This window comes from Cygnus olor, chromosome 7, assembly GCF_009769625.2.
Source record: "Cygnus olor isolate bCygOlo1 chromosome 7, bCygOlo1.pri.v2, whole genome shotgun sequence".
NCBI lineage: Eukaryota > Metazoa > Chordata > Aves > Anseriformes > Anatidae > Cygnus > Cygnus olor.
Window position 1 is genome coordinate 24521948 of NC_049175.1, and position 27752 is coordinate 24549699.

The 27752-nt window shown below is 60.6% G+C and overlaps 1 protein-coding gene and 1 long non-coding RNA gene across 2 annotated transcripts; one reads left to right on the forward strand and one right to left on the reverse strand.

The window, feature by feature from the left end:
- The first annotated feature begins 878 nt into the window (after nt 1-878).
- On the forward strand, nt 879-27028 carry TRIM8 (tripartite motif containing 8). Its single transcript, XM_040564544.1, has 7 exons — nt 879-1910; nt 2209-2859; nt 22873-22968; nt 23615-23848; nt 24312-24343; nt 24636-24751; nt 25463-27028. The coding sequence occupies exons 2-7, from the start codon at nt 2290-2292 to the stop codon at nt 26068-26070; spliced, it is 1656 nt and encodes a 551-aa protein (XP_040420478.1). The 5' UTR covers nt 879-1910; nt 2209-2289; the 3' UTR covers nt 26071-27028.
- LOC121073555 lies at nt 4214-17470 on the reverse strand. The gene is made up of 2 exons (XR_005821788.1): nt 9807-17470; nt 4214-9703 (listed from the first exon to the last, which is right to left on the reverse strand). It is a non-coding gene; the product is annotated as an uncharacterized LOC121073555 (long non-coding RNA).
- Nucleotides 27029-27752: the final 724 nt, after the last annotated feature.

The following is a 27752-nucleotide window of genomic DNA, read 5'->3' on the forward strand; positions in this document are numbered from 1 at the left end:
CCCATCCCATCCCCATCCCCGTCCCCATCCCCATCCCCGTCCCCATCCCCATCCCCATCCCCGTCCCCATCCCATCCCCATCCCCGTCCCCTCCCATCCCGTCCCCGTCCCCGTCCCCGTCCCCGTCCCCATCCCCATCCCCATCCCCATCCCCGTCCCCGTCCCCATTCCCACCCCCGTCCCCCCCCCGCTCCCCGCCGGTCCCCACCGCCGCGTGGCCGCTTGAAGCCCTCTCCCCGGCAGCGGGGCGGAGCCGGGTGACGCCTGCTTGGGCGGGAGGGGGGGGGGGGGGGGCGGCGCCGGTGCCGATCCGGACCCGCTCCCGCTCCGCTCCCGGTGCCGGTCCCGCGGTGCCGGTCCCGCAGCGCCGCTCCCCCCCCCCCCATGGCCGCCCCCCGCCGCCGGGGCTGAGCCCAGCCGCCTCCTCCGCGGCGCCGCCCCCGCCCCGCTCCCCCCCCCGTCGCCTCCCCCGGGGGCTCCGCGCCCCCCCCCCCCGCTCGCTGCTCCCTCCCCCCCCCCCCCCCCCCGAGCCCCGAGCCCCGAGCCCCGAGCCCCGAGCCCAGGCCGCCTCCCGGGGGCGGCGGAGGGAGGCCGGGCGTGGGGCCCGGCGGGCGGCGCCCGGGGCGAGCCCAAGATGGCCGGAGGCGGCGGGGGCGGGGGGCGCTGAGCGGCCCCCACCGGGCACCGGGACCGGCAGCGGGCACCGGGGGGCAGCGGGGCCGGCCCCCCCCCCCCCCCAGCGCCCCGCGTTCGGCTGCGGGAGGAGGAGGAGGAGGAGGAGGAGGAGGCGGCGGCGAGGCTGCGTGCTGCCGCGGGTGGGTTTGGGGTTGGGGCTTTATTTTTTTTATTATTTATTTTTTTAATACCTTTTTTTTTTTTTCTTTTTTTTTTTTCTTTCCCCGGTAGGGCAGCTCAAAATGGCTGAGGGCTGACTCGGCTCGCCCCGAGCTGCGCTGCCCGTGCCCGGTTCCCCGAGCCCCCCCCCGGTAGCGGCTGGGCAGCCCCGGCCCGCCCCGGCCCCTTTGTTGGCTCCCTCCGGGGGCGGCTCTGGCGGTCCGGGGGCTGGAATGAGAGCGGGCTAGGCTGGAGCCCCCCCCCACCTGCTTCCCCCCCCACCCTTCTCCTTTTTTTTTTTTTTTTTTTTTTTTAATATTTTATTTTCCTCCCCTGAAGAGGACCCAGCCCCTCGTGAGAATTTCGAGCAGGTTGATTTTGGGTCCGCGGCGCTCGGGCTCTCCCCCTCCCTCCCCTCCCTCCTTCCTCCCTCCCTCCCTTTGCGAAACCCATTTTCTTTTTTCATTCCTATTTATGAACGGAGGCAGAGGCTGGGAGGGTTGCTTTGGGCTCGGGGCTGGAATCTCGTCTGAATGATTGGCCTGTCTTCCCTCTGAGCTCTCCCATTCAAGACCTCACAATTTTGAAGCAGGCGAGAGGGTTTTTTTTTTCTTCTCTTTTTTTTTTTTTCTTGCCTTTTTTTTCCTCTTCCTTTTTCTTTTTTTTTTTTTTTTGCCGCTCTGCCGGGTTAGAAGCAAGCCTTTGGGGCTGCGGAGAGAACTCGTTTCTTTTTCACCGTCGTCATCATTGCTGTTATTTTTTTTTTAATTATTTTTAATCTTCCTCCTTTTCCCGTTTTGGATCTTAACCCTTTGATCTGTTTCCTTTAAAAGACTCCGATTCCGAACTCCCATCAGGGAGAGAGGGAGGAGGAATACAGGAAAAAAAAAAATCTGAGCGAGTCTGGGCTCTCAGCTGCTAGCCAGGTTGGTGAGGGACAAAAGTCCCTTTAAAATATTGAATGTCGGTTGCAAACCTAAGAAAAGAAAAATCAAATCCGGAGCGCTAAATTTAGGAGGTTTATATGGCACTTGGACCCTGCTGCTGGATTTTGTATGGATTTTTTTCAACCTTCGGTAAGTTTCGATTCGCCCTCGGGGATAAAAAGAGACAAATTGCTTTTGGGGGTTGTTAAGACTTCGGGTTGTAAATCCTACAATATCACGCCTTTTTTTTTTTTTTTTTAACCGTTTGCCTTGCTTTTTTAATGAAATGACACAGATACCGTGTTTTCGTGCTTGAGATTCCTAGAGTGCTGCCCCGTGGCTCATTTTTATTCCCGATTTTAGGGATCTGTTGAGGTTTTTTATTTACTGTGCGTGCCGGGGAGGAGGGGGGGAGCCCAGCGATTCACCCTGAGACTTCCTGTTGCAGGGAGAAGAGACCCCGGCGTCCATCTGTAGACCAAACTGAGAGATTCAGCGGGGGGAGAGTCGCCAGATACCGCCGGTAGAGATGGCCGAGAACTGGAAGAACTGTTTCGAAGAGGAGCTCATCTGCCCCATCTGCCTGCATGTCTTCGTGGAGCCCGTCCAGCTTCCCTGCAAGCACAACTTCTGCCGGGGCTGCATCGGGGAGGCGTGGGCCAAGGAGTCGGGCTTGGTGCGGTGTCCGGAGTGCAACCAGGCGTACAACCAGAAACCCAACCTGGAGAAGAACCTGAAGCTCACCAACATCGTGGAGAAGTTCAACTCCCTCAACCTGGAGAAGCCCCCCTCCGTCCTGCACTGCGTCTTCTGCCGCCGGGGCCCGCCGCTGCCCGCCCAGAAGATCTGCTTGAGGTGCGAGGCCCCGTGCTGCCAGTCCCATGTCCAGACCCACCTGCAGCAGCCCTCCACGGCCCGTGGGCACCTCCTGGTGGAGGCGGACGACGTGCGGGCCTGGAGTTGCCCCCAGCACAACGCCTACCGCCTGTACCACTGCGAAGCCGAGCAGGTGGCCGTCTGCCAGTTCTGCTGCTACTACAGCGGGGCCCACCAGGGACACTCGGTCTGCGACGTGGAGATCCGTCGCAATGAGATCAGGGTAAGTCCGTCCTCGACCATCCCACGCGTGCCTCGGCCTCCATCCACCCTCGGGACGGAGGTGGCCTCTGCCCCGCGTGGAGATGCTGTGGGTGGGATGCACGTGGCTGGAGGTTGGCCACCGCGTTCGAGGACTGGCTCCTGAGGAGGTGCCGGTGTGGTGGTTCTTCTTCCAAGCATGTCCCACCATGAGACCCTCCTGGGGATGGGTCAAGGAGGCTCCCTGCCACCATCGAGGCCGGTGAGGGAAGGAGCCTCCAGCAGATCCCTGCTGAGGATGCATCCCGCAGCAGCAGCCTGCCCCTTTTTCTCCCTCCTCCTGAATCTGCTGCTCTGTGGCGTGCCCTATTTGTTTCCCAATGGGCCTGTGTTTGCGTAGGGCCTACCCAAACCCCGTCCTCCTGCCCGGCGCTGCGGCCCTGGCCCTTTGACGTAGTGCCTCGCCGGTGCCCTCCACGGCGCTGGGGCAGCCAGGAGGAAGTCGGCAGGAGCAGACATGTTAGATTGCGGCTACGCCGGGGCGCGGCGGGGAGGGCCGCCCCTGCCCGAGCAGCGAGGGGACGGGGCCGTCCATGGGGGTCTGTGCCGCAGTTGGGTGGCCCCTCGGTGTGTGGGGCAGGGTGGAGGTCATGGTGCTGAGAAGAGGGCGTTTTGGGGAGGAATCTCCCCGTTTTGGCCCTGCTGTGGTTCAGGGTCAGCTGGCGGCCGTTTGGTGAAACCCATTAAAATCTGGCGGTGGATGGAGCCGTGCGCGACAGTGCTGGGGGAGTGGGGGTGAGGTGGGCTCCATCCCGGGTCTGAGGTGCCCTGAAATGGGGTTCAGACCGTCGGCTCCCGGGGTGACAAAGCCGCCGCGCGGCGGGGACACAGGCCCTGTTCATTGTAAGGCTCGTGAATGTCAAAGCCCGGCTCTTCCCACCTTCCCCCTCGTCTCCCCCTGAGGCCATGTCGGCCTTCCCCTCCCTCTCCATAAGGCCGGAGCTGGGAGAGCTTCGTGTCAGCGATTCGGGGGAGATGCGGCTTCTTGCTCCTGTCGGGGTTTGGGGTTGGGTTTGGGCCAAACGCTGCGTTGTTGCCGGCCCCTGTCCCTCCAGCAGCGCGGGGCGTAGCGCTGGATCTGGGGGAAAGTGAGTCTGCCTCGCTCGCGGCCGGGCCATCTGGCAGGAGCTTTCACCCTGGCTCCAGACCCTGGCGTTGCCGGTGGGCATTGCAGGGCCCCGGGGACAACCCCGGTGCCACCCCCCAGTGCCTCCCCGCCGCGCTGCCCACCCGCCCGCCTCGACCCTTCCAGAGAGGCCCGGCGCTCGTCTGCCGAATAAATATTTAACAATGAATTGAATGGTGATTACTGTAAAATGGGGACGATTTCCTGTGTATTTTAATGTTGCCAAAATGAGTCACCATTTAGCAATAAAAAAAAAAAGAGTCATAAATAAAAATTGCAGTATAATTACTTTCCAATTGGATGGCCAGGCCTGCGAGGGGGGGAGGCGGCTCTGTGCGGAGAGCAGCCAGCGTGAGCTAACAGGAAGGTTATTTTCCTCTCCAGGTTTTTTGGGGGAAAACCAGAGACCTCCACAGAGGTGCCAGCAGCTCCACCACACGCGCTGGAAGGGGAAAGACCCAGCCAGGCTTTTTGAGAAGCACTTTTCTGCTTCTATTTATAGGAAGTCATTTTTGTCTCCCTCTGCCAGGGTGGAGGAGCCACCCTGGGAGGACTGCGTGGGGCTGGGACGGGGCTGCTCGTGCGTGTGTTTCCCGGGAGTGTTAGTCAGGGACCCAGAGTGTTTTTCCAGGTCCTTTTCCAGGACACTTTGATCTCATCTATTCCCACTCTCTCTGCGTTTTTTTTGTTGTTGTTGTGGCTGTTGTTACGGCTGGATGCTCGCTGCTCTTTGCAGATTCATGCTCCTAATGACCTGGCGCAACGCTGCCACTGGCTAGGCTGAATTCTGGCCCTGGTGTGAAATTTTAGGATGGATGGCCAGGCGCTGAAGGTGCCCGTATAGCAGGGCCACAGGCTTATTGTGTGACCTTGGCAAAATCCCTTAGTACCTCCATCGCCGCGTTATCTTAATTTCCCGTCCCTGCGATGATAAGCTTGTCTCTTCGCACTGGGCGTGCCGTTGGGTGCTCAGAGGCTGGGGCAGCCCGAAGCTGGGGAACGGGGTAGCCAAAGGGTCTTGTCGGTCAAGCAGCATCCCTGCGAACCGGGAAGAGCCCCTGGACAAACAGCAGGCGAGCTCCTGGCTCTTCCCTGCTCTCACTGTGTGGCCCTGGGCAGGTCTCTGATGGAAATCCTCAGCGAGCCACGTGAGCTGGTCCCGGCCAGGAATGCGGCTGCGTCGGCTCCCGAATTAGGCCACTTGCGTGTCCCATCCTGCGTGCGCTCAGCCGGTGACGGCTTCCCACATGCTGGGGTCGGGCACGGGATTCCCAGCTGCTGGCTCGCCCCACGCCGGTGGATGCGGTCCCCGAGCACCCCGGGGATGAGCGCGGTGGGGGACGTGCGAGCGAGGCAGGGCTGGAAAGATCAGGGGAGGCCCTGGGACCGAGCGGCCGTGAGAGATTTGTTCCGTGCGTGCCTCTGTAGCTGTCCTCTGGGAAGATCTTAATTGAGAAATGAGTCAAAGTTTGGAGGCTCGGAGCATCGTCCTCCGCCCGGTGTCTGGCACGGGGACTGTGAGCGTTACGGGGCATGAGATCGACCCGGTGGCGGAGGCGGCCCCGAGAGCCGGGAGTCCGCAAGAGCTCTTCAGATAAACTGCCCTCTTCTGCCGTGTATTACTCCAGCCCACCTCGGGGGGTGTTGTGGCAGGGGAAAAGAGGCCTCAAACCCCTCCGGGGGCAGAACCGGTGCTTTCTCAGCTGGTGATTTGGGCCACTGAGCAGTTGCTGGGCAAAAGCTGGAGGCAGGTCGGCGTGGGAGGAAGGAGGAGGCTGTCTGTGGAGCAGGGAGCTCCACGTCCTGAAGCAGAGGCTGGTGTTGGGGTCGTTTTGGGGGAGAGGGACCTCTCAGTATTGGGTTCTCTGCGCAAACCCGCAGAGCCCTGGCTCACAGTTGGGTGAACTCGAAGGTGCAACCGTAATACAAACAGTAAATAAAATATGTGGTTAATCTTTCTTTCGTGGGCGTATAAAACGCTTACCTCCCCTTCCCCCCTGTGAGATGCTTTCTCCTTTGTTTCCTGTTTTTGTAGCGCTTAAAGAGGAGAGGAAAAAAAAAAAAAAGCCAACAACCCACCCTCTTTTTTTTGCTCCTTGACGTTTTGTTTCGTGTCAAGGTCTCAAAATGAAACATTTTCTCCTTCCATCTCTGCCTTTGCTGTCAGAGCCGGGTGCCTCCCACCTTGCTATTCCCATGCATGGGGAAACCCACTTCCAGGGTTAAAAACGAAAGTTCATCCAGGCTGAAGTAGTTGCGTTGCCCAATTTTTGTTTGTTCACCCCAGAATGGGAAAAAAATACCTTCCTGGGGTTGAAGCAGACGTGAGAAGGCAGCAGTCAAAGAACGATGGGAGAAAGGGGCTCGCCCAAACCTTCGCTGAGTACTGCCACGTTCACCCCAGCTTTGTATGGGACGTGGTCGTTTGAAGCTGGGGACATCAGAGCTTGCTTGAGGGTGTCCCAGCAGAATGTGTCGAGCTGAAGGTGCCACCGGTGGAAAAGGGGTTAAGTAGAGGCTCTGCCCCTGCTTCGGTTTTGTTTCAGGGAACAGGGACGGCTTTCTCTCTGACCTTGCTTACAGCACTGTGTGGAAGTCATGAGAAAATTCCTCTGCCTTCTGAAAATCCCCAGCATTTTTGAATGAAGAGGGAGAGAGCGCGCTGTGGTGCTGCGACCTGCGGGAAGACATTCGGGAGCCTCCTGCAGGCGGGTGGGAGCAGAGCTGGCCCTGGAGCTGCAGAAGTCCTGCAGACAGCGGGGACGGGGACCGGGCTCCTGGGTGCCTCCGCTCCTCAGCGGGTTCGGGTTCCCTTTCTTACCCCATGGATAAGCTCTGCTTAGGTGTTTTATGAAGAATAGGGGAAAGGAGAGGTGAGCACTTGGTGTTCACCAAAACACCACCGGCTTTCCCTTGGTGGATGGCTCAGACACCAGAGACACCTTCCTGCTTGAGGACAGTGCCATGCCACGTCCCCATCCCCGTCCCCATGCTGCTCTCGGTGCCAGAGGTGCTAAGCTGGGACCTGGGGAGCCCCGGTGCGGGGGTCGGCCCCACCGGCAGGCTCCTGGCTCGAGCTGCTGGAGGTTGTTTTACTCTGAAACAGGTTTGGTAACTCGCGATGGGCTGGATTTTTACAGGCTTACTTATTTTCCAGACGACTTGTTTAGGAGGAGCGCGGCACGCAGCTCACTGGAGGCATCGTGAGCGCGAGTGCCCAAGTTCTCAGGCCTTAATTTCGCTCTCCTGACTGTAGATGGTGTGGGCTGGTGCCTGGCAGGCGTTCCCCATGGAGCTCTTTAACATATCTGGTCCCTGTATTGCTCTGGCAGTAGGTCCTGGGAAGCCGGAGCAGCGCGGACCCTCCCTGCGCCCTCCACCTGAGCCTCTGCAGGCACCCCAGGGCCAAACCTCCAGCCCCGGCCTCCTCGCCTGTCAGCTCAGCCCCCGTCTCTGCCTCCCGATGTCATCAGCTCCTGCCCAGGGGCCTCGTCCCAGTGCCAGGCTCCTAAACGTGACTGACGGTTGTGCCCTGGGATGCCGTCACTTGGTCAAGCTGCCCTGATGAGCAGTGACTTCTCGGGCCTCGGGCAGTGGTGGAGATCCCAGCACCCACCTAGCCCGGCTTCCCAGCAGCGTGCCGTTGATCTGTCAAGCTTCGCTGTGCTTTGTTGTCGGGGCAGCAGGGAATTTAAGTCCAGCCGACAGCAACCTGTGCTGCCCCAGAGACCCTGGGGTGCCCAGCCGCCCCGGCGGGAACCCATCTGGCCAAGCAGCGGTGGGGTCCTCGTGGTCCCAGCTCTTCGGCTGAGCTGGAACAGCTGCCTCCTTCCCCGGGGTCTGGATTAAAGGCTTTTCCCTGCTGCTTTCCTGCTGGGCTCGAGCATTTTCCTTGCCCTTAGCCCGTCAGGTTGCTCTAGACCCGCAGCCACAAGTCTGCGTAGAGCCATCGAGAAGTGACAGCGGAGGTGGAGGACGCGGGCAGCCCGGTGGCTTGGGTCTGGTCTCCCAGCCAGCAGGTACAGACCCAGCTTTGGCTGGCAGTGAGCATCACACACTCAGCCTAGACCCTGGTTTAGCCTAAATCTAACCCGTGACATTCATGTCGGTGCCACGTGCCCGCCGGCGTGCAGGTGTGGAGCGCGCCGCTCTCCTCGCGCCCACCGCCGTGGTGGAGAGGGGGAAGGCAAAAAGACCTAAGCGTGACATCCCGGCTCTGTTCCTTAGCCCCGTGGGAGCCCGGGTGAGTCCTCCAAGGAACACGCGAGCCCCGGGACCTTCTTCCCTTCTCCTCCCCTCCCGTGGCTCCCCAGGAGCCACCGCCGCTGGGCCCCTGCCCCTTTCCGAGCAGGGCAGAGCTGCGGGGTGGCGGAGGGGCGGGAGGAGGAGGCACGTTTCCATGGCTCACAAAGGGCACAAGCGATCAGATTCGTGCAACTGCCCAAGAATAAAGAGGCTCTTACATTGCTGCCTGCCCTGACCTCTCTCCGCTCTGTTCGGGAGGACAGCGTGTGACCACACAGGGATTTCTGAGCCGTGCTTCGGAGGAAGGCAGTGGGTTTTCTGGCCCCAGGTCCGCCTGCAGCTCGCCTTGCAGCACGCTGGCCTATTTTTGCTTGTTACCTGTCTGTTTGCTGGAAATCTCGCTACGCGGGGGTAATTTTTTTCTTGCCTTCTCTTTAATTTCCCGTAATTTTTTTTTTTTTTTTTTTAATCTGACACTGAAATGGGGCTGAGAGCAGCAGTGCTTCCAGAGCAGGGACAAAAGTAACCAGGAAACACAGGGCAAGAGAGGAGGGATCGACACCGAAACAATGAAATAGCCAAGCAAGGAAAGACTGAATGCTCAATAGCACAAGCCTTTGCAGAAATGCCTGGCTAGTGCAGCATTTTATAATCAGCTTCTGTGCTGGGCTGGCCTGCAACAGTAGTGTGATGGGGGAGGAATGCTTTGAATTAGCTGGATGCCAGAATTAATTCTGTCAGAATTCAAATGTACATGTATGTACAGCTTTATAAATAAACACTTGGAGCAAGATTCTGCTTTGCCACGCAGGCTCTGGGGCAGAATCTGGTCCTGCCTCGCTTTTTCTTTTTTTTTTTTCCTTTTAACGAGATAAAATGCTGCGGCTCCGTCCGAGTCTCTGGTGACTTTGTCAGCTCGGGGCGTTTAGCAGCAGCCTGTGGGCGCGGGAGGTGCTGCCTTGGTCAGAGTCAGGGGGCGATGGCTCGATGGGGTCAGGGCTGCGGGGTTGAGAGGATGGATGGTGTGGGGTGTCCTCCTCTTCCCTTTCCTCCACGGGAGGAAGACCAGGGGCAGCCAACCCTTCTTCGCCCAGCAGGGCTGAAGGCAGCGAGGTTGGGAGCTAGAGGAGAAGCCTGGTCCCAGATCCGGAGGGCTGGGTGGTGATGTGCAAGCACGAGACGCGGGATGCACGCGAGAGATTTTTACATATGTCCTCCAGATGAACTCCGGGAAGCGGTTCCCGGTGCTGGATCCTTCCCGATAAGGACGGCTTTGGCCCCTTCTCGCCAGGGGATCGTGCTCGTCCACTTGCTGTCTTGTGATTTGCTTGTGATGGTAACATGAGCAGAGCTGCTCGGAGCAGCGCCCTGCCACCCTGCAGCGGTGGCTTCTACCTACCACGCTCACAGCCCGATCTGCTACGGTGCACCAGACCTAGAGGATAAAAAAAAAAAGAAAAAAAAGCACAAATTGATTTAATTTCTTCGCCTTTTCTCCCCCTTTCTGTTTTTTTTTTTGTTTGTTTCTCTCCCCCTACCTTTCCTGTCTCGGTTCCTCGGTCTGTGGCTGTTCTGGGGGGGGTCCGTCTCCGGCGCGGGTTGGAAAGGAGCGAGCTGGGGATGGCTCCAGATGAGGCAGTTGGCAGGGAGTGACGTTCCGGATGGCTGTGTCTCTCTGAAATATGAGTAAACGTTGTCAGGCCGGCCGACTGGAGGACGCGGGGCTCGGGGAGGGCTGAGCTGCCCTCTCCTCCCTCCACACACCCCTGCGTGCAGCATCCCCTGCTCGCTTGGCGTCCCCCCGCTCCCGAATGCTCTGTCTGGGTGACCTCGAAGCTCCGTCCTAGAGCTTGGGGAAAAGGGGCAGAAAATCCCCCGTAGCCTAATGGAGGCGGCAGCTTCCCTCGCCCTACAACAACTTAATCCAAACCCTGGCTCGAGCCGGTTATTGTGCGGCTCTGAAGCCCCGTCCCCAGGAAAGAAAGCTCCGACCCCCTCCCCTGGCCATCGCTCCTGGGGTTTTGGTGCCGGGGGAGCTGAGCCCCGGGCTGTGGGGTGCTCGGCCACGCGCTCGGTTATTTTTGTGGCGACGTTTTGGGCTCCTGGACCCAGCGGTGACGCTCGTTGGGAAGCACGGGGCGGGGGTGGCTGCCGTGGGCTCGCTCGGTGCTCCTTGTCCTCCCGCGGGCAGGGGGCTGCCTCCCCCTCCCCGTCGGATCCGCCGGCTCTTTGGGGTGGGAGCCGGCTTTCCCTGCAGGTGAAACTCCTCTGCGCTCAGACAAAGGGATGGGGGTGCGGGTGCCTCCCTTTGTTCTCGGGCCCTGGTGCACCAGGCTCCGCCGGCAAAAGCCCCTTGACGCGCGGCTCTCGGGTGGATGGAGCGGAATAAATGCGCCCCGAGGTCTCCGTCCCCGGCGCGGTCCCTCTTTGGGAGCGGGGGGGGACACAACAAAGTGCCTCCCCACTTCCCCGCCTTCCCTCGGGTGTTGCGGCAGGCCCCTCGGTGAGGGGGGTGGCTGGATCCGGGAGGGAATTCCTGCAGCCCCCCTGCGCCAGGTGGCTGAGGTTGGTGAGCCCTGCTTGTGTCGGAGCTGGCTTGGTCGTAGGGTGGGGGGCAGGATCTGCCCCGGCAGGGAAATCGGGGCGCCTTTTGGGGTTATTTTCTGCCCCCGCCTGCTGGCAGCCTGCGGGGCAAGGGGCTGGAAATGACGCCGTGTGTGTCCTGCAAAGACCACTCCTCTCCAAGCCCATCACCCATCAAGGACGTGAGCCCAGCAGGCAAAGCCACGGCTCGTCCTCCAGCCTGGGGTTTTGTGGCATTTTATTTACGCTGGGGGAGGAAAAGGTCACTCTAATCTCTGCAGCAACCTGGCGTCTGGGTAGAGGAATGGGGGTGCAACCTGGAGGAGAGAAACTGAGCTGGGGGGCTCTCCTGAGGGCCAGCAGCAGAAACTCAGGCAGGTTTTGCTGATGGCTGGTCCTACTGGGGATGCTGCGGCGTTCCCAGCAAGCTGCCCCCACCCAAACGCTTCTGCCCTTGGTCCTCCCCAAGGTTGGCTCGTGGCTACTGCTATCTGTCAGCACGCGCGGCGCTGATCTCCGTCTATCAAGGTGCTTTTGCAGTAATCTAATAAATAATACGGAGGCGACAAGCGAAAGCAAAGCCCTTGTCCGCGCGGTACAGCCGCCTGCCGGAGCATTCCTCGGGAAATGTCCCTTCTTCCCGAAAGGCAAGGCCTGGCTCTGCTGGAGAGAGAGACAAGAAGCATCCGAGAAGACAGCCTTCGCGCTGCCCCCGGTAACGTGTCAGAAATTTGAGGGAAACGTCGTTTTTCCTGAAAGGTGGGGGCTGGGGCCTCCTGCCAGCCCGGGCGGATGACGGAGGAAGCAGGGGGTGCGAGCCGGGCGGGCAGGTAAGGAGAAGCCCCCACGTAGCCCGGGCAGCAGGTGATTTCTCTGTGGGGACGAGGAGCTGGTCCTGCTGCTGTAGAAAATGGCAGCGCGGTCACGGCTGGAAATGGCTCCTCTGTACCCTGCGCTGCCCCGTCCCGCGTGGCCCTCGGCACGTCCTTAACCTCTGTGCCGCGCCGCGTCCCCCTCTAAAAGAGGATAATGGAACCGAAAGGGGGAAGCGGCGGGCGCTGGAGGCACCTTGGGCTGCCAAGCTCGATAAAGCGCTGCTGAGCTGCCGGGGACCCGGGGAGCTGGAGTTTTGAGTCGGGAGATCAAATGCCAGGTCCGGCCGCCCTCCGACTTCCCCGAGGCAGCTCTGCTGTGCTCTGAGCCCTGCTCTGCTGGGCTCTGCTGGGCTCTGCTGGGCTCTGGCTGCCCGCCGCACCCGATTCTGCAGCATTTACGTGGAGAAAGAGCAGCTAGCAAAATCCGTCTCGTTCGGGGATGGAAACGGAGCTTCAAACGTGGCTCGCGCAGATCGGCAGCACCGAGGAGCTGAGCGGGTCCTCGCTCCTTGGAAGGATGGAGCCGGCCGGGTTCCGAGCTGCTGGGCTCCGATGTGCCGTCAGATCTGGAAGATAAATGACACCTCGGGGGCCGGGGATCAATAATGTCAAAGGCTGGCCTGTAATCAGGCGAGATTAAAAACCAATGACAGGCGTCCTCCTAGGAGCACAAGTCAGCACGTTAAAGGACCGCGGCGGGGGTTGCATCCGAACCCCCCTCTCCTCAGCTGTCCCCACGCCATCAGCGATGTCCCCCTGGCAGGGAGCGGGTCCTGCAGGTCTCCCGCACCACCCCATCACCTTCCCCATGCAGCTGGGGATGCGGGGCAGACAAAAGAAAGCCGCCTGGGGGCTGGCACGCCGGGGGCTGTTGCTGCTGGGGGTGGATTTGGGGCTGCGGCGGCCGTGGCGAAGCAGGAGGCTGCTCTGGTGCCGTGGGTACCGCCTGGTTTTGGGGAGGGGATTGGAGAGAGCAATTTGGGAAGCTCGTCATTATTGAGTGACTTCTCAAATGCATTGTTTTACCTGTTTTTATCTGTTAACCGGTACCACAAGCACGTCGCCACCCGTGGGCAGGCGATGGGCAGCCGGGGCGCGCGGTTGCGCCGGTTTTCGGGCGCTGGCGTTGGGGCCATTCCCGTGGGAGCCGGAGCTGGGCACCTTCCCACGGCGAGCAGCAGCCACAACCACAGATGGAGAAGGTGGAATTGATTTATTTGCAAGAGCGAATTAAAATAAACTCCAGCCCCTTTTTTTTTTTTTTCCCCGTGCATCCTGCGAGGGGTACGCGCTCCATCGCGGCTCGGGCAGGCGGGCTAGGAAATAGGATGTTTCCTTCCTGAGCGCAAGGGCGATGAGAGGAGAAGGGGCCGTGCCCACCTCCTGGCTGGGAGCTGGAGGTGCCGGCTGCCTTTGCCCCGGGCTCCTCTTCCCCTTCCTCCCTGCCAGGAAGCCCGGCCGTGGCGTGAAGTAATAATGCCTGCTGACACCGCGCTGCCGGCGAGCGCGGGGGCACCGCGCCGCGCCAGGGGCGAAACGAAGCCCTGGGAGCAGGAGCAGAGGGGCTCGCACCTCCTGGGGCTCCCATTGCGCCATCTGCAAGGGGTTTGCGGGGTGCAGGCGCCCTGCTCCCCTCGGAAAGGGGCTCGTGCATCGCATGGGAGCGCGCCGAGCGCCTGCCGGCGAGGAGCCGCCGCTGGCGTCGCGCCACGAGCTTGGGGCCTCGCGTCTGTTTGATTCCAGACGTGTTTACGGCGCGCGGGGCTCGGCAGCCGGCTGGCTGCGAACTACAGGTCCCAGCATGCTCCCTCGTGGCTCCTGGGCTCCGGCGGGAGCAGGGAGCTGTGGGACTCGTAGTTCCCACCTGGGCTTTGCTGCCGTGGAGCTGGGCTCGGGTCTGGCGCTGCCAAAGCACCGGGTCCTGGCGTCCTGCGCCCTCATCCTCCAGCCACCGGCTTGCTCGGTGCACGAGCAGATTGGCCTTTTTGTGTCACCGAGCCGGGGAGGGGATTTGGTCCCATTCTTACTCGTTTGCAACGTAAATATTTTGGTCGCGAGGACGTTGCCGGGAGCTGGGTGTCACGTCGAGGAGCGTGATTCATTCATGCTGCTGCTGCTCGGAGCACAATGAGGCGATGCTGGGACCGATCCCAAGGATTTCCTGTGACCGCGGCTGGTGGGGGATACGGGACGTCACGTTTGGCTAAGCCAGAGCCCTCAGCTCCATTCCTTCGAGCAGCGAGTACCGTGCCGTGCCCAGCCTGCTCAGGACTCGCCACCCCCAGAACCCGGTGGCTGTGCGTGGCCGGCGCATCCAAAGGGCAGAGGATGGGACAGCGAGGCCGAGCCCCTGGCTCCGGCTCTGTCGCAGGGCGTAGGGCCTTGTGCCTGCTCCTAGGAGCTGCTCCTGCTCCAGAAGCCGGCCAGGCTCTGGGTTTGCCCCCCCGAAGTGTTCCGGGCAGGGCTGATGGCCGGCGAGGCAGGAGCGGGGCCGGCTCCCTCCGTCCCTCGCGCCGCTCGGGGCCAGGTGCGGGCTCTGCAGCGCCCAGATTCGTTCTGGCACCCTCCGTCAGACGGTGTTTGTTCATGTTGCATTTTTCTTTTTACTGGCGTGTTTGGACACGCACTGGTACATTCACGGCACTCAAGCAGTAACGTGAGGCTCTTTCCCATTAGGAAAGGGGCCAGGATTTGGGGGGGGGGGCTGGGAGGGCAGCTTAAGCAGTAGTTTCTGAGATATTTCCTTCTGTTGCCACACCCTGCAAGAAAGAGCAATATCCGCGGCTTCAGCTGCTATCGCATGGCTCCGAACGTCTCTCTTTTAATATAGATTGGTATCATTTTGCATTTTAAAGTAAAAACACGCTGCAAGCTGCAGACAGCTGTCGGTTGGCAGCTTTGTTTGAACATCTGGTGTTGCTGGGCTGCTGTTCAGCACGCTCTAACTATGGGATTCATAAAGATTATAATCCGGGCTTTCAGATTCTCAACAGCCGCCTCGCAAAGCAAAAAAATAAATAAATGAAAAAATAAAATGGGCGAGGGAGAAAACCCAGCGGCTTTCCTGCGAGGAGGCGGTGGAGGGGTCCTCGGTGCGCGGTTGCGGCGCCGGCTCCCTGAGCATCCTCGAGCATCCTCGGTCCCAAACCACGAGGGGCTCGCTGCGCATTGCCCTCACCACGGGCAGGGGCAGAGGGGCTGCTCCCCGCCTGGAAAGCCCCACGGAGATTCGGGATGCTGCAGGAGTTCACAGTTTGCTTTCTCTCCTTTTTTCCCCCCCAAGTTTTGCGCCGAATCCCGTCGAGTCTCGTGTTCCTCTGGGTGGTTTCTGTCGCCGGTTAGCTGAAGCAGCAGGTTCTGCTGCGGCTTTGGGGTAAACGTTCGTAAGGGCTGCAGGCAGCGGCAGGACTTCGTTTCTTTCTCCGTGGAGTAAGTGGTGGAGGAGCCAGGGCTTTGAGTAAACATCTCGCGTCAAACCGTGGTTTCCAGGAGAAACTGAATCCCTTTCCTTGAAGCAACCTAAAGGTTGAGCTAGCCACCTCCGTAAGTCCTACCCATTCCTGTGCAAGTCAGGCGCTTTCATTGGCACCTTGGAGAATTAAGCGGCCTCTAAGCCCCTAACAGGTTTTATAAATCTTGTTAGTTGATCTGCATTTTTGCAAAGCTCTTTGAATCCAGCCTATTGGCGCATAAGTCACCTTGACTTGCTGGAAGGCGTTGACTCCCAAGTCACTTTCAGGCTCCATTTGTCAGTCGGAGGTGCACAAGAAAGGCCCCCCCTTATCTTTATTAGGAAAAAAAAAAAAAAAAAAAAAGCTGCCTAGACAAATCGAGCTGCGCTAGCCGGTAATAGAGGTGCATGTAAACCTGTTCTGCCCTTGTTTGTGTTGATTTAACTTACCAGTACAAATTAAAATAGCCTTGAGCAGTTGGAAGTTTAACTAGATCAGATGGGAGGGGGAAAAAAAAAACTCGCTGCCTTTAAATCAAAGCGGGGATTTCTTGCCCGCACGGCGGCGGGTTGTCACCTCTGCACGTAGGTGGCATCGGGGCGCCCTCGCTGAGCTTCTCGAGGGTCCGTGTCCTCAGGGCTGGCTCCTGGGGAGCAGAGCTCAGCCCCTGCCCACCCCGCTGAGCCGGTGGGACATGAGGAGGAAGGGCAGGGGGCTGCCGCTGGGAGCTGGGGTCTCGCCGTGGCAGGGCTGAGCCCCGAGCAGAGGTCTCTGGGCAGGGGAGAGGCAGCTCAGCCTTCGGCGAGAGGGTGGGAGAGGCTGGCTGCGTTTCACCCCTGCGGGGAGAAGGCTCTGAGATCACCCAGGCCAGCTGGATCTTGAATCCAAGATGTTTATTTGGAAGAGGGAGCGAGGGTTTCTCAGCCGTGCAGGGGCTGCAGATGGGGGCAGGTTGGCTGCCGGGCGGTGGGAGTGGGTTTTTAGGGGGTGGCTGCTCTGGGAGGCGAGGCGTCCCTCCTGCCGCAGCCTGGGGACCGCTGGCCGGGTCCCTGAGCTCGCAGCAGGTTTGGGAGATTTTGGGATCCAGCAGCTGGGAGCGACCGGGACGCCGGCGGATCAAGGCAGGACTGGGGGTGCTGCCAAGGGCTGTTTATTTTTTCACGGGGATTATGGAAGGAACGACTCATAGATGGTGGAGCAGCGTGGAAGAGGGCTCGTGCGAGGAGCAGGGTGTTGCGATGTGTCCGAGTTACGGTGCTGACCCACCGCCCCTTTGTGCCCAGGCTGCCACCGGGTGCTCCTGGAGCTGGAGGAGCGCGGTGAGACTCGGTTCGGGGAGGTGATCCGGCTGAAAGCAGGCTACTTTTTTTCCTGAGTTAATTTTTCAGCTGGATCCATGATGAGGAAGGGGCAGATCTGTAAGACTAGGGACTGAGGAAGGAGAAAAGAAGGTTAAGGAGGGCTCCTGTAGCTCACACATAAATTGAGAGAAGCTTTCAAGGAGCAACAAGCACAGAGCAGGAGGGAGGGGCAGGACTTCTTATGTGATTTCTTAGGCTCTGAAAAAACGTGAAGCCTGGTGAATGTGGTCCTCCCCATCCCCACGGCCCTCCTCGGGGCTGGGGGCTGCAGCCCAGCAGGACGAAGGACTTTGCCTGGGGCAGCGCAGCAAGCAGGAGACCTTCCCCCATCACCTTCCAGGGGTACAAACCCATCCCTCCGCAGGGTCCCTGTGCTCTGGAGCACCTTAACCTGGGATTTTGAGGCCGGCAGCGTGGCTGCAAGGCCCAGCTTTTATTTTTGGAGGGGAGGGGAGGAAGCACACGAGGGCTCGATGGCGATGTTTGTCAGCAGGGCCCAGATGTCCTCCAGGTGTTGATGTCAGTCTGAGGTCTCAAGGGGATGGAAACACTTGCTGAGAGCGCCGGGGTTCGGCTCTGAGTCCTGAAACTTTGTAGGATATCTCAAAGCCCTGCGCTTTCCCGGTGCCAAGGTGCTGCTGACATGGCGGTGAGGTCCCAGGAGCTTCTGTCCCATCCCTGTCCCCAAAAGGACAGGGAAAAAGCTCCTCCTGCACATCCCTGATGGCAGAGAAGACCCGGAGCTCATCCTTCACGCAGAGCCAAGCCCTGGGGCTGCTCCTGGCTCTCTCTGCTCCCAGGCGAGGCAGCCTGTGCTGTCCTCCCTCCCCAGCGCTGGCCGGGAGCGCTGCGGGCTGGAACGGCGGCAGGCTGGCGTCCGCGCCCGGGCCTGGGCGGGGATCTCCTCTTCCTCCCTTCCCAGCAGCGAGGAAAAAGGGGCCTGGCCCTGCAGGCACCGAGCGATTCGCCCCGATCCTTGCAAGCCCCATCCCCACCAGCTCCCGTGCGCCGCGTTTGCTCCTGCTGCCCCGTGGAGCTGGGGTTGGGTTCGTGTGGGTCCAGAAAATGGATTTGGACCCCACCCCGTGCTGTCTGGGGTGGCTGTTCCCCGTGCCTGCAGGCTGCTGGGAGGATGCCGCCGCAGGCAAACAGCGCCAGCCTTCCTGGGCATCGTTGGGTGAGGAAATCGGGGTCTAAAGGAGAGGAAGCAGGAGCTGAAGGCCGCGCTGCCTGTCGCTGGAGCTGGGCTCGTCCCCGCCTCGCTGGGGTCGAGGGCACCCGCCCAACGTCCCGGCCGGCACCGCCTTGACGAGGAATCGGGAGGAGCGGGCAGCGAGAGGGGTGTGGGAGCGCTTCCCCCCCAGGCCGGACGCTGCCTCCCCGGGCTCCTCTCGGGCACAGGGTCATGGCTGAGGCTGCTCTGAAAGGAGCCCAAGTCTTTGTCCTGCAGAGCCGGGACTTGCCGTGTCCTTCAGGCAAACGTCTCCTCTGGCCCCGCGTGCGTCTTGGCGGGGTGCTCCCAGCCCCTCTCCTCCCATGCTGGGAGCGAGGCTGCCGTGTTTTGGGCCTGCTGGTTTTGGGCCGGTCTGCAGGTCCGTATGCCACGAGGGAAGGTGTCCCCTGGCTCTCACCTTGTGCGGTGGTTTAGGAACGGCTGGGAAGAGCCAGGCCACCCCGGGCAAGCAGATGCACAGCCCCAGCACCCCTTTTCGGGCTCCCCGGGGAGCAATGGGGCCTGCTGCAGCCTGGTTTCTGCCTGGGGAGAACCCACGAGAAAAGCAAAACCCGGGGGCCGGGGGGAAGGCCTCGTGCTCCGTCCTGAGCCCCCCCCCCCCCCGGCCCGGCGGTTACTGTAAAGGCGTGCAAGATGAAACCCCGACCAGAAAACATTTCCTTCCTGTCTCTGCAAGCCGATCGGCCTCCTGCAAGTGTAGCGGGGGGGGGTTCAAGAGCTGCTCCTGCCTGGCCCTGGGCAGCAGGAGCCACACGGGGTGCGAGGGCTGGTGGTCCCGGGGGTGTGTGGGGTCTGTGGGGTTCCCCCGGTGTCCCCATCATGGTATGGTGTTGCCGCATCCATGGGGCACTGTGAGCTTGGGAGGTTTCCCTCCTGCCCCAATTCCGGTCCCACCGGCTGTTTTCCGTGCTGGGTTTGGGGGTTCCCCTGTTTTTGGGGGCTCTGCCCTGCGGTGACAAGAGCAGCGTTGGGTTTGGCGGTGGGGGACGTTCTCAGGACGGATCAGAATAGCTCCGCGTGTGGGTTTTTCTCAGAAAACCGTCTAGCTGCCGGCAGAGCGGGGCCGAGGAGCAGCAAATCGGCCAGGGGAGGCGAAAGTTTGCTCTTGCGTCTCCACCCCGGGCTTCTCGGTGCATTAGCATTCAGCGGCTGTGACTCGGGGCCCGTCTCCAGCCCCCCGCTCCCTCCCCAAGGCAGCTCCGTGCCGGGATGCTCGCCTCAATGAGCGCCCTTGATGCGGGGCCCTGGGCCCAGCTGCAGGTGTCTGGAGCCGTTCCCGAGAAAGGCATCTGCCCTTCAGGGCTCCTCCGCTGCCGTCCCACCTTCCTCCTCCTCGCCCTTCCTCCCCTGCCGCCCCGCTCCCTCCGTCCTGTCTTTCCGGCCGCGGCAGACAATGTCCTCATTCACGCCGCGGTTTGGCGGCCGGGGGAAGGCGCGAGGCAGCGGGGAGGAGGGATGCGGGGAGCCCAGCGCCCAGCCCCGGCCAGCTCCCCAGCTGCAGGGGCTGCCTCGGGCCAGCCGGGCTTCTCCTCTGCAGTGTGGGGCTTTTTGAGGGCATTTGTTAAAGCCCCGGTGGAATTGGGTTGGGAATTAGAGTCCTGTAAGCATCCTCAGTCAGCGTGCGGAGACGAGGTTGTTGCTCCCGCTCTTATAAGGCAAGAGAGAAGCTGCAGAGACCTCGCTTTCCCCACCAGCACTGCAAGCCCCTCCGGCTTCTTGTTGGTCCCAGTCTCATCTAAAGCAAGAGCTGCTCCGGGGGTTGTGGCCTGGGTGAAACAAGCCCCCTGGGAAGCACGGGGGATGCAGGTGAAGCCTTGGGTCTGTTGTGGGGTTTTGCTGCCCGGCTGGGTTCGCTGCTGGGGTTTTGCTTTCACTGCCCCGCTGCCAGCACCGGGACAGGGCTGTAATCTGCTGCAGCAGCGACCACGGATTTAGCACCGTCCTTCAGGAGAGGATGGAGGGAGACCAGCACTGAACAAGCAGGCAGACATCTTGCCTGCAGATTTCTCCTCCGTCCTTCTCCCCAGCACGATCCTGCTGGGACCCATTGTGCACCTCCCCGCAGTGAGGTCCTGCAGCGCTTGCCTTTGGTCCCGCGGCGAGGTGCCTCCCAGCACATCCCTCTCCCAGTGCTCGGCCTCCGTGCCCCAACCAGCCCCACGTGAGTGAGATCTCCCCGGGGCTCACCCTGCTCCGCCTGGGTGGAGGAGGATCACCTCGCTTCATTTCTGCTGCCTGCGTGGGGTTAATGCCCGTCACTTGCTCCCAGAGCAACCCTCTGCCCTCCTCTTGGGTCCCAGCTGGCTTTCCTCTCTATATTTTTCCATGAGAGGGGGGCGATTACATTTAATTCCAGCAGGATAAGCTGGTGTGCAGCAATTAGCTCTGTCTCGCTGGGACCCGGCGGGCTGGGGTAGAAGAGCCAATTACCCCGGCCGCAGATTAATATATTAATGATTTGTCAGATTAGCTCGCATAAACTGCTGACATCGCAATACAATACTCCTCCGTGCTGGGGGACCCCGTCTACAACTGCGGTGGGAGATAACTGCGGATTTGGGACCGGAGGGGGCTAATCCTTCTCGGGGCTGAGGTTCTCCTCCAAAACCTGCAGCTGGAAGGTCTCCGACCACCCTCCCGTTCTCGCATCTACTGCAGCTTTACTCCTGCTCTTCGATACAGGGCGTTTGGGGCCCAATTTGTGTAGTCCCAGCACCTCTGCGTGCCTCAGAAGACAAACTCCGATCACGGAGCCTGGGAAGGGCTCGTGCGAAGAGCGTGCGCGGAGAGAGCTGCAGCTATCCCAGCACCAAGGTCATGCGTGAAATATGAGAAATTACCCTGAGAAATTCTGATCCTGGAGGAGGAGGAGGAGTTCATGACTTCAGAAATACCAGATTTGGGAGGGGATGGAAGGGAAAGGGATATATTTTCCTTTTCAAAATACCTAAGGAATTCAGCCTGTGCTGCAGAGACAATGAGATTTCGCTCCTTGGAGCCAGAAGGGGCAGCTCGTACCCAAGTGTCTTGTTAAGGTTTCAGTTGCCGTGGGTGAGAAGCCCTCCCATCCCGCTGCAATCTCAGGCACGTATGGTTTTAAATCACCCTAAAATCAAGAGAGTGATTCAAATGTGAGATTGAAAAAAAAAAAAAAAACCAACACGCTGCATGTCCTCTATTACCAACCTCTTAGGTTTCTACGGCTTCAGGTTGGATTTCGGTCACTTTTTCCAGCTGCGAGAGGCTATTAAGTTAACTTTAGGTATAAAGTTATGTATATATTTGTGATTTTGAGTAATTGCGTGGTTCCAGGAGGGCAGTACCGTGAGGCCTGTTACACAAGGCAGCGGCTGGCAGCCCCGCCGTGGGACGGGGACGGGGACGGTGCGTGGCCAGGGCTGTTCGGTCGGTCCCTGGGGGAATCCTCCACAGCAGCGGGGCTGGCAGCCTCCTCTGCAGCTGCGGGCACATGGGAGCGATGGCAAAGGCTGCTGTCCCCGGCAAGGGCGGCGTCAGGGCCCTGCTCTCGGGTGCCGTTTTGGAAAGGGGACCTGGTGCTGCTGGGGGCTGTTGTAGGGTGGTTCTGGCTGTGGGCGTGGAGACGGCGAGGCTCTCGCAGCAGGGAGGGAGGCGTAGAGGACGGCTCGGTGCAGAGGATGGTGCCCTGCAGGGCTTGGCTTGGGCAGGGCAGGGCAGAGCAGAGGGGCTGTGCTGGCCACCAAGATCGGGGACCCACCACCCACGGCTCCTGCTGGAGCTCCTGGAGCTGGGCGGCCTGGTGGGAATTCCCTGTGCCAGCCATATTTCACCATATTTAACCTGCTATTCAACCCATAAGAGCTGCTCTCCGGGCGGCTCTTCAAGCAGGATCCCTTTCTGGGGTGCGGGTCTGCAGCATCTCCCACTCTGGGGGCCACGGTGCAGGTTGGGGACCTTGAAAACGCCACCCGTGGGTGGGGAGCCTGGAGGCAGCAGGATGCTGCGGCTGCAGCCTCCCGGTGCTGCAGCAGCGCAGGCAGCAGTGTGAGAAGGGAGACTTCTGTAGATGCACCGCATCTCCCTCCACACCGCCGCTCAAAATTTAGCTGGTCTCGAAATCTGTGCGCCCTTCAGTGCCATGCTTGCAGCCCTATTTTTTTGTCGGGTGTGTGCTGTCTGTGCGTCCGCTGTGCGTGTGTGGGCGCACACGTGGGCACTGTGCACGCATGTGGAGCGCGGCTGTGAGTGGGAAGATGCTTTTTTTTTTTTTTTTTAGCTCCTCATTATTATTAGCGGTGGGAGCCGCTTTTAGGGCGATTGCTCTGTGCCGGGTGGTGGGGCTGACCCGGCTGCTGAGCGCAGCGGCGCCGGGGCTGGAGGTGCCCGAGACCTTAAGAAAAACAACAGGAGGGAGAAGGCTTCAAATTCCTGCTCCCGAGCGGAGTCGGAGGTGACAGCCTTTCCCTGCGATGCAATTAATCCCAGCAGTGCTTCTGCCACCCTCCCCCTCCCGCCTAGTCCAGGAATTAATTACTTGATTATAAATCCCCGGGCGGCGGTTTATAATAGCAATAATCCCCTCGAAATTCGTCCTCGCTGCCTGTTTCTTCCCGTCTCGCCCCCGCCGTCGAGAGCCTCTCACGCCGCGTCTCGGTGCCGGGCGGTCGGTGCCGGCGAGCCCTGCCCTGCGCCGGGAACTTATCGGGGTCGGGATTTATCCCGCAGCCGCGCACCAGCGAGGGGTGGCATTTTGTCCCAGTTCTTAGGCTGATTGCCCGGCCCTGGGGGGAACGCGGGCTCACTGCCTCCTCTCTCCGTCCCTCCCGATTACGTTGACGCTGGCTCCGAGGCTCGTCACGCCGGCAGGGACAGGGGAAGGGACCTGGCGTGGCGTAGGGCGGTGCGGGAGGGACGGCGGCTGGCTCGCGGCAGCCCCGCGGGCGTCGCAGTGGCAGGGGATGAGCCCCTCTGCGCGTCCCCCGAGGTGCCCAGGGCTCGGCTGCGACCAAGCTGCAGGGACCGGGTGGTGAAGCGGGCAGAGCTGGCACAATCGGCCCCGTGGGCTGCGCGTGGCCGCCGGGTTCGCCTCTGACGGCTGCCGCCCTCTCCCTCCCCTGCAGAAGATGCTGATGAAGCAGCAGGACCGCCTGGAGGAGCGGGAGCAGGACATCGAGGAGCAGCTCTACAAGCTCGAGTCGGACAAGCGGCTGGTGGAGGTAAGGGGAGCTTCACCACGCCGCCGCCCGCCCTGGGGAACGCCGCCCCCTGCTCCTGGGGCTTCGGGGTTTTGGGGTGGGCAGCGGGCCTGCAGCTGGATGGGCGTAGAGGAACCGGTCCTGCTCTACCTGCTGCCTCCATTTTGGCCCTGGCAGGCACACTTTTTGGGGACAAAATGTGTTTGGGGCTGCCCTACGGCCCCCTGGGTGCTGGGGGCGAGGACGGAGGCTGTCCTTACGTACCAGACATTGCACCCTCAGCTCAACGCAGCCTTCCCCGGGCTACCAGCTTCATCCCAAGTGGGAGGGAAGGGTCTGGAGGTGCAGATCCCCATAAGTCCCTGAAATACCCGGGAGGTGAGAACTGCAAGTGGGCGTTTTGCTGGGACACAGATAAAATGAGATGGGCTCTTGGTCCTTGAGGCCCCATTTGGTCTCCCGGGGAGTGGAGGGAAGGGTTCTGGAGCATGCTGTGTCCCCAGCCTGGGGCTCGGACAGCTCCAGGGTGGGGATGGGGATGGGAACAGGGAGGGTTTCTGCAGCTTGTGGCAGCCGCCCCGGCAGCTGGGGAAGGACCCGGGTGTCCCGGGGCATCACGGAGAGGGCTGGGGGGTGCCAAGGGGCTGAGCCTGCTCCCGCCCCCCAGGAGAAGGTGAGCCAGCTGAAGGACGAGGTGCGCCTGCAGTACGAGAAGATGCACCAGATCTTGGACGAGGACTTGCGGAAGACCATGGAGATCCTGGACAAGGCCCAGGCCAAGTTCTGCAACGAGAACGCGGCCCAGGTCCTTCACCTCAACGAGCGCATGCAGGAGGCCAAGAAGCTCCTCAGCTCCGTCCAGGTCATGTTTGACAAAACCGAGGACATCAACTTCATGAAGGTGAGCACTGCTGCTGCTGCCGGGCCCGTTTGGTGCTGCAGGGCAGCGGGGACGGCGTGGGGCATGGTGAGGAGCAGGGGACAGCACCGCGTCGGGTCTGCTGCTGTCTCCAGAGGGTTCCCATCAGGGGTCAGGGCGAGGAGGGGTGGACAAGGACGTGCTGCAGATGGGCTGGGGCAGCCTGGGCTGTGAGGACAGAGGGGTTTGGGGCTCGGTGCCCTGCTGAATTTTGGGCTCGTCAGGACGGGGAGGGCAGCGGGAGGAATGAGGACCAGGGAGTGCGGGGTGGTCCGGGGCAGCTTGGGGGGGTGCTGCCCCATCCTGGCACCCATGGTGTTTGGAGGCGCACACAGCCCTGGGCACGGTGCCGGGGGGGTGAAACCCAGAAGGTGACACTGAAGGGGAGGTGGCTGCTGGGGCAGGGCCCGTCCTCACTGACCAGGGCTTCTCCTTCCCCTCCTAGAACACCAAGTCTGTGAAAATCTTAATGGACAGGTAAGCACAGGGAGCAAGCATGTCTGGGGGGGAAGGGGGCTGTTGCGGGGCGCAGCAGCACCACCGATGGAGGTGGAGGAGGGCTGGTGATGCTGGAGCTACCGGGGGGCTGCGGGGCTGCCCTGAGCCACTGGGAAAGGGCCCGGGCGGTGGCTGGGAGCAGGTCCCTGCTGCCTCCCTGGGGAAGGGATTTGGCCCTTGGGTGTGCGGGAAGGAGCCCGGGGGGGAGCCAGACCCTCCCCTGCGTGTGTTCTGTCCCTCACCTCTCCTCTCCATCGCCGGTCCCCAACAGGACCCAGAACTGTACAGGTGGCAGCCTGCCTCCACCCAAAATCGGGCACCTCAACTCCAAGCTCTTCCTGAACGAGATCGCCAAGAAGGAGAAGCAGCTCAGGAAGCTGCTGGAAGGTGGGTGAAGCCGGGGGTGTGGAGGGGACAGGGGACAGGCCCTCGCTGCCTCCTGCATAGGTCCCAGTGCGAGAGGGTGGGGAGGGCCATCGGGGTGCAGGGACCCCCGGGAGCCCCTCTGCGGTCAGGGTTAGGACACGGAGATGCTGTGAAATGGATGTGTTTGGGGGTGACACGGCAAAAGCTGGCCATGGGCAGAAAGATCTGTAGGAAGACACAGGGGACAAACAGGGACCGATGTGGTCCCACAGTCCCCATCCTGTCTGGGACTGCCTGGGAGCTGATCACGTCCCACAGAGGCTTCGTGGTCCTGTATTCTCAGGGGATTTGGGGTTCTACTGATCCTGGGACAGGGACCGAGCTGTGCGTGGGGCTCAGCCTGTGCACGTGCTTAGAGAGCGGCGCTTGGGGCCAGCCCAAACCTGCTGGCGAGGTCCCCAAATTCACCTGCACGTGGGTGAGTGCCCTGTTTGCCAGCAGCAGGGCAGCCCAGGGGACTTCAGCTCGTGCAGGGCCAGGGCACAGGTCTCAGGACTTCGATGCAGCTTTGGGCTGGTGGCTGGGGCACCCCGTGTCCGCCCCGCACCTGGCAAGGAGCCGAGCTGTGCCGAACACCTCGCTTGGTGCACAGGGCTGGGACATGCAGCAGATCGGCCCTGGGGCCATCGGGATGAAACCTGACGTGGTCCTGCTCTCCTGTTCCCCCCGCAGGTCCCCTGAGCACCCCCGTCCCCTTCCTGCAGAGCATCCCCATGTACCCCTGCACTGTCAGCAACTCCGGCGCGGAGAAGCGCAAGCACTCCACCGCCTTCCCCGAGGGCAGCTTCCTCGAGCCATCGTCCGGGACTGTGGCGAGCCAGTACATGAGCCAGGGCGCTTCGGCCGGCGAGGGGCAGTCCGCACAAGCCATGGTGCCTTGTAGCTCCACGCAGCACATTGTTGGACTTCCCAGCGGCCCGCAGCCGGTGCACTCGGGCTCCGTCTTCAACCCATCTCACTACCCCAACACCACGTCATCTCAGCAGTCCGTGCTCTCCCAGTACGGCGGGCGCAAAATCCTCGTCTGCTCAGTGGACAACTGTTACTGTTCCTCGGTGTCCAACCACAGCGGGCACCAGCCCTACCCGCGGTCGGGGCACTTCCCCTGGACGGTCTCCTCGCAGGAGTACTCGCACCCGCTGCCGCCCGCGCCCGCCGTCCCCCAGTCGCTCCCGGGACTTGCCGTGCGGGAATGGATTGACGCATCCCAGCAGCACGGGCGGCAGGATTTCTATAGGGTCTACGGCCAGCCGTCGGCCAAACACTACGTCACCAGTTAACCGTCACACTCTCCGGAGAGTCCTGGTTGATGGCGCGTTCGGAGAGAGAAGTCTGCTCTGTTTTGGCTTTTTTTTGTTTTGTTTTCATTTCTTTCAAACCAAACCCGGTTTCCTTCCCGCCTCGTGCCTCTCCAGGATTTTGGGGAGGGTTGTTCTCTCATCTCTTTTTTTTTTTTTTTTTCTTTCCGTTTTAAAACAAAATAATATTTTGTTTTGTGGTTTTTTTTTTCCTTTTAATTCTTTTTTTTTTTTTTAATTTAATTTTGGAAAGTCCTTCCTGTCCCTCGCTGGGAAAAGACGAGGGAGAAATTAAAAGGAAGAAATCGATGGGGATTTCAGTTGGGCGTCTGGTTCTGTGCATCACGCTCTTGCTTGCTACTCTCTGGCTTCGGAAAACTTCAGAAGGGACAATTGCACCTTCTCCGTTTCAATTTCTCTGAGTTCATTTTTTTGGTTTGGTTCAGTTTTCCCCCTTCCCCACCCCTCTCTTCCCCTTTTTAAAAAGAAAAAAAAAATCTATCATTGATTCAGTATGAAATGATACGTGTAGATTTTGGGTTTGTTACTTTTTTTTTTTAAAGGCTGATTTTTTTTGTGTTAAAAGGCCACTTCTCATGCATATTGGCATTTTTTTTCCTTCTTTCAGAGATTTGTAAATACACAATGGCAGGAAATTTAATGCACAAAAAAAAAAGGGAAAAGAAACTTTAAAAAAAAAAAAAAGAATAAATAAATAAATAAATAAAATCTGTTCTAGTTTTCAGGAGGGGAAGTGTTGCCAAAATGCACCCCCCCCCCAACGTATCGCTGATGCAACTTCCTGTAACAAGCACTTTGTATAAAAAAAAAGTGGACTTCCTGCTATAAGGCACAGGTATTTATTCTGTAACCAATTTTAGAACACACACAGAAAAAAAGAAAAAAAAATATTCAAATAAATGTGATCACTTAGTGCAAACGCCTCGCTCTGCTGCGGCTCTTCCCCGGGAACGGGCGCTCTGGCTGGAGGCTGCCGCCCGCTTCCCCCAGCAGCCCGGAGGGCATGGACGGCCCTGGGCTTCTTCGGGGGGAGCAGTTTGGGGACGGGGCGGACGAGGGGGGACATATATGTCGTGGTGCAGAGCTGGCTGCCTCCTCCGCTCTCGGTTGTGGCTTGTTTCGGGCCGAGACCCTCCGCTAAGGAACCCCGAAGGCAGCGTGGGGGCATGCGGCCCCGTCCGGGACGCAGAGGCGGTGATTTACGCCGCGAGCTCGGCGACGCCAGGCTCCTTCCTGCCCAAACCTTTCCACCGAGCTCGGCGGAGGCCCCGGGCTTGGCTGGCTGTGGGGGACGTGTGGGAGGCCGACCGGGGCCGCCAGCAGCATCTGCGGTTTCGGCTTCCTCGTGCCCTCATGGGTTGACCTGGAGAAGCGGGGACCCCAGCCCAGACCCCAGAAAGCCCCCGGGTGGCTGCCAGCAGCGCCGGTGCCGCGTCCCAGCCCGCGCGGGGCACGCCGGGGTTGGTGTCCCCTGGGGGATGCCGGAGAGGTGACTCCATGGGCTCCCTCCCAGCCCGCGAGGATGTGAGTCAGGCGTGGGGCCGGCCGGGCCGCATCCTGCCCACGGCCTCCAGAACAATCCCCATTGTGGCGGGACGGGGACGGGGATGGGGATGGCGGCTTTGTGCCCGAACCCAGCGCGG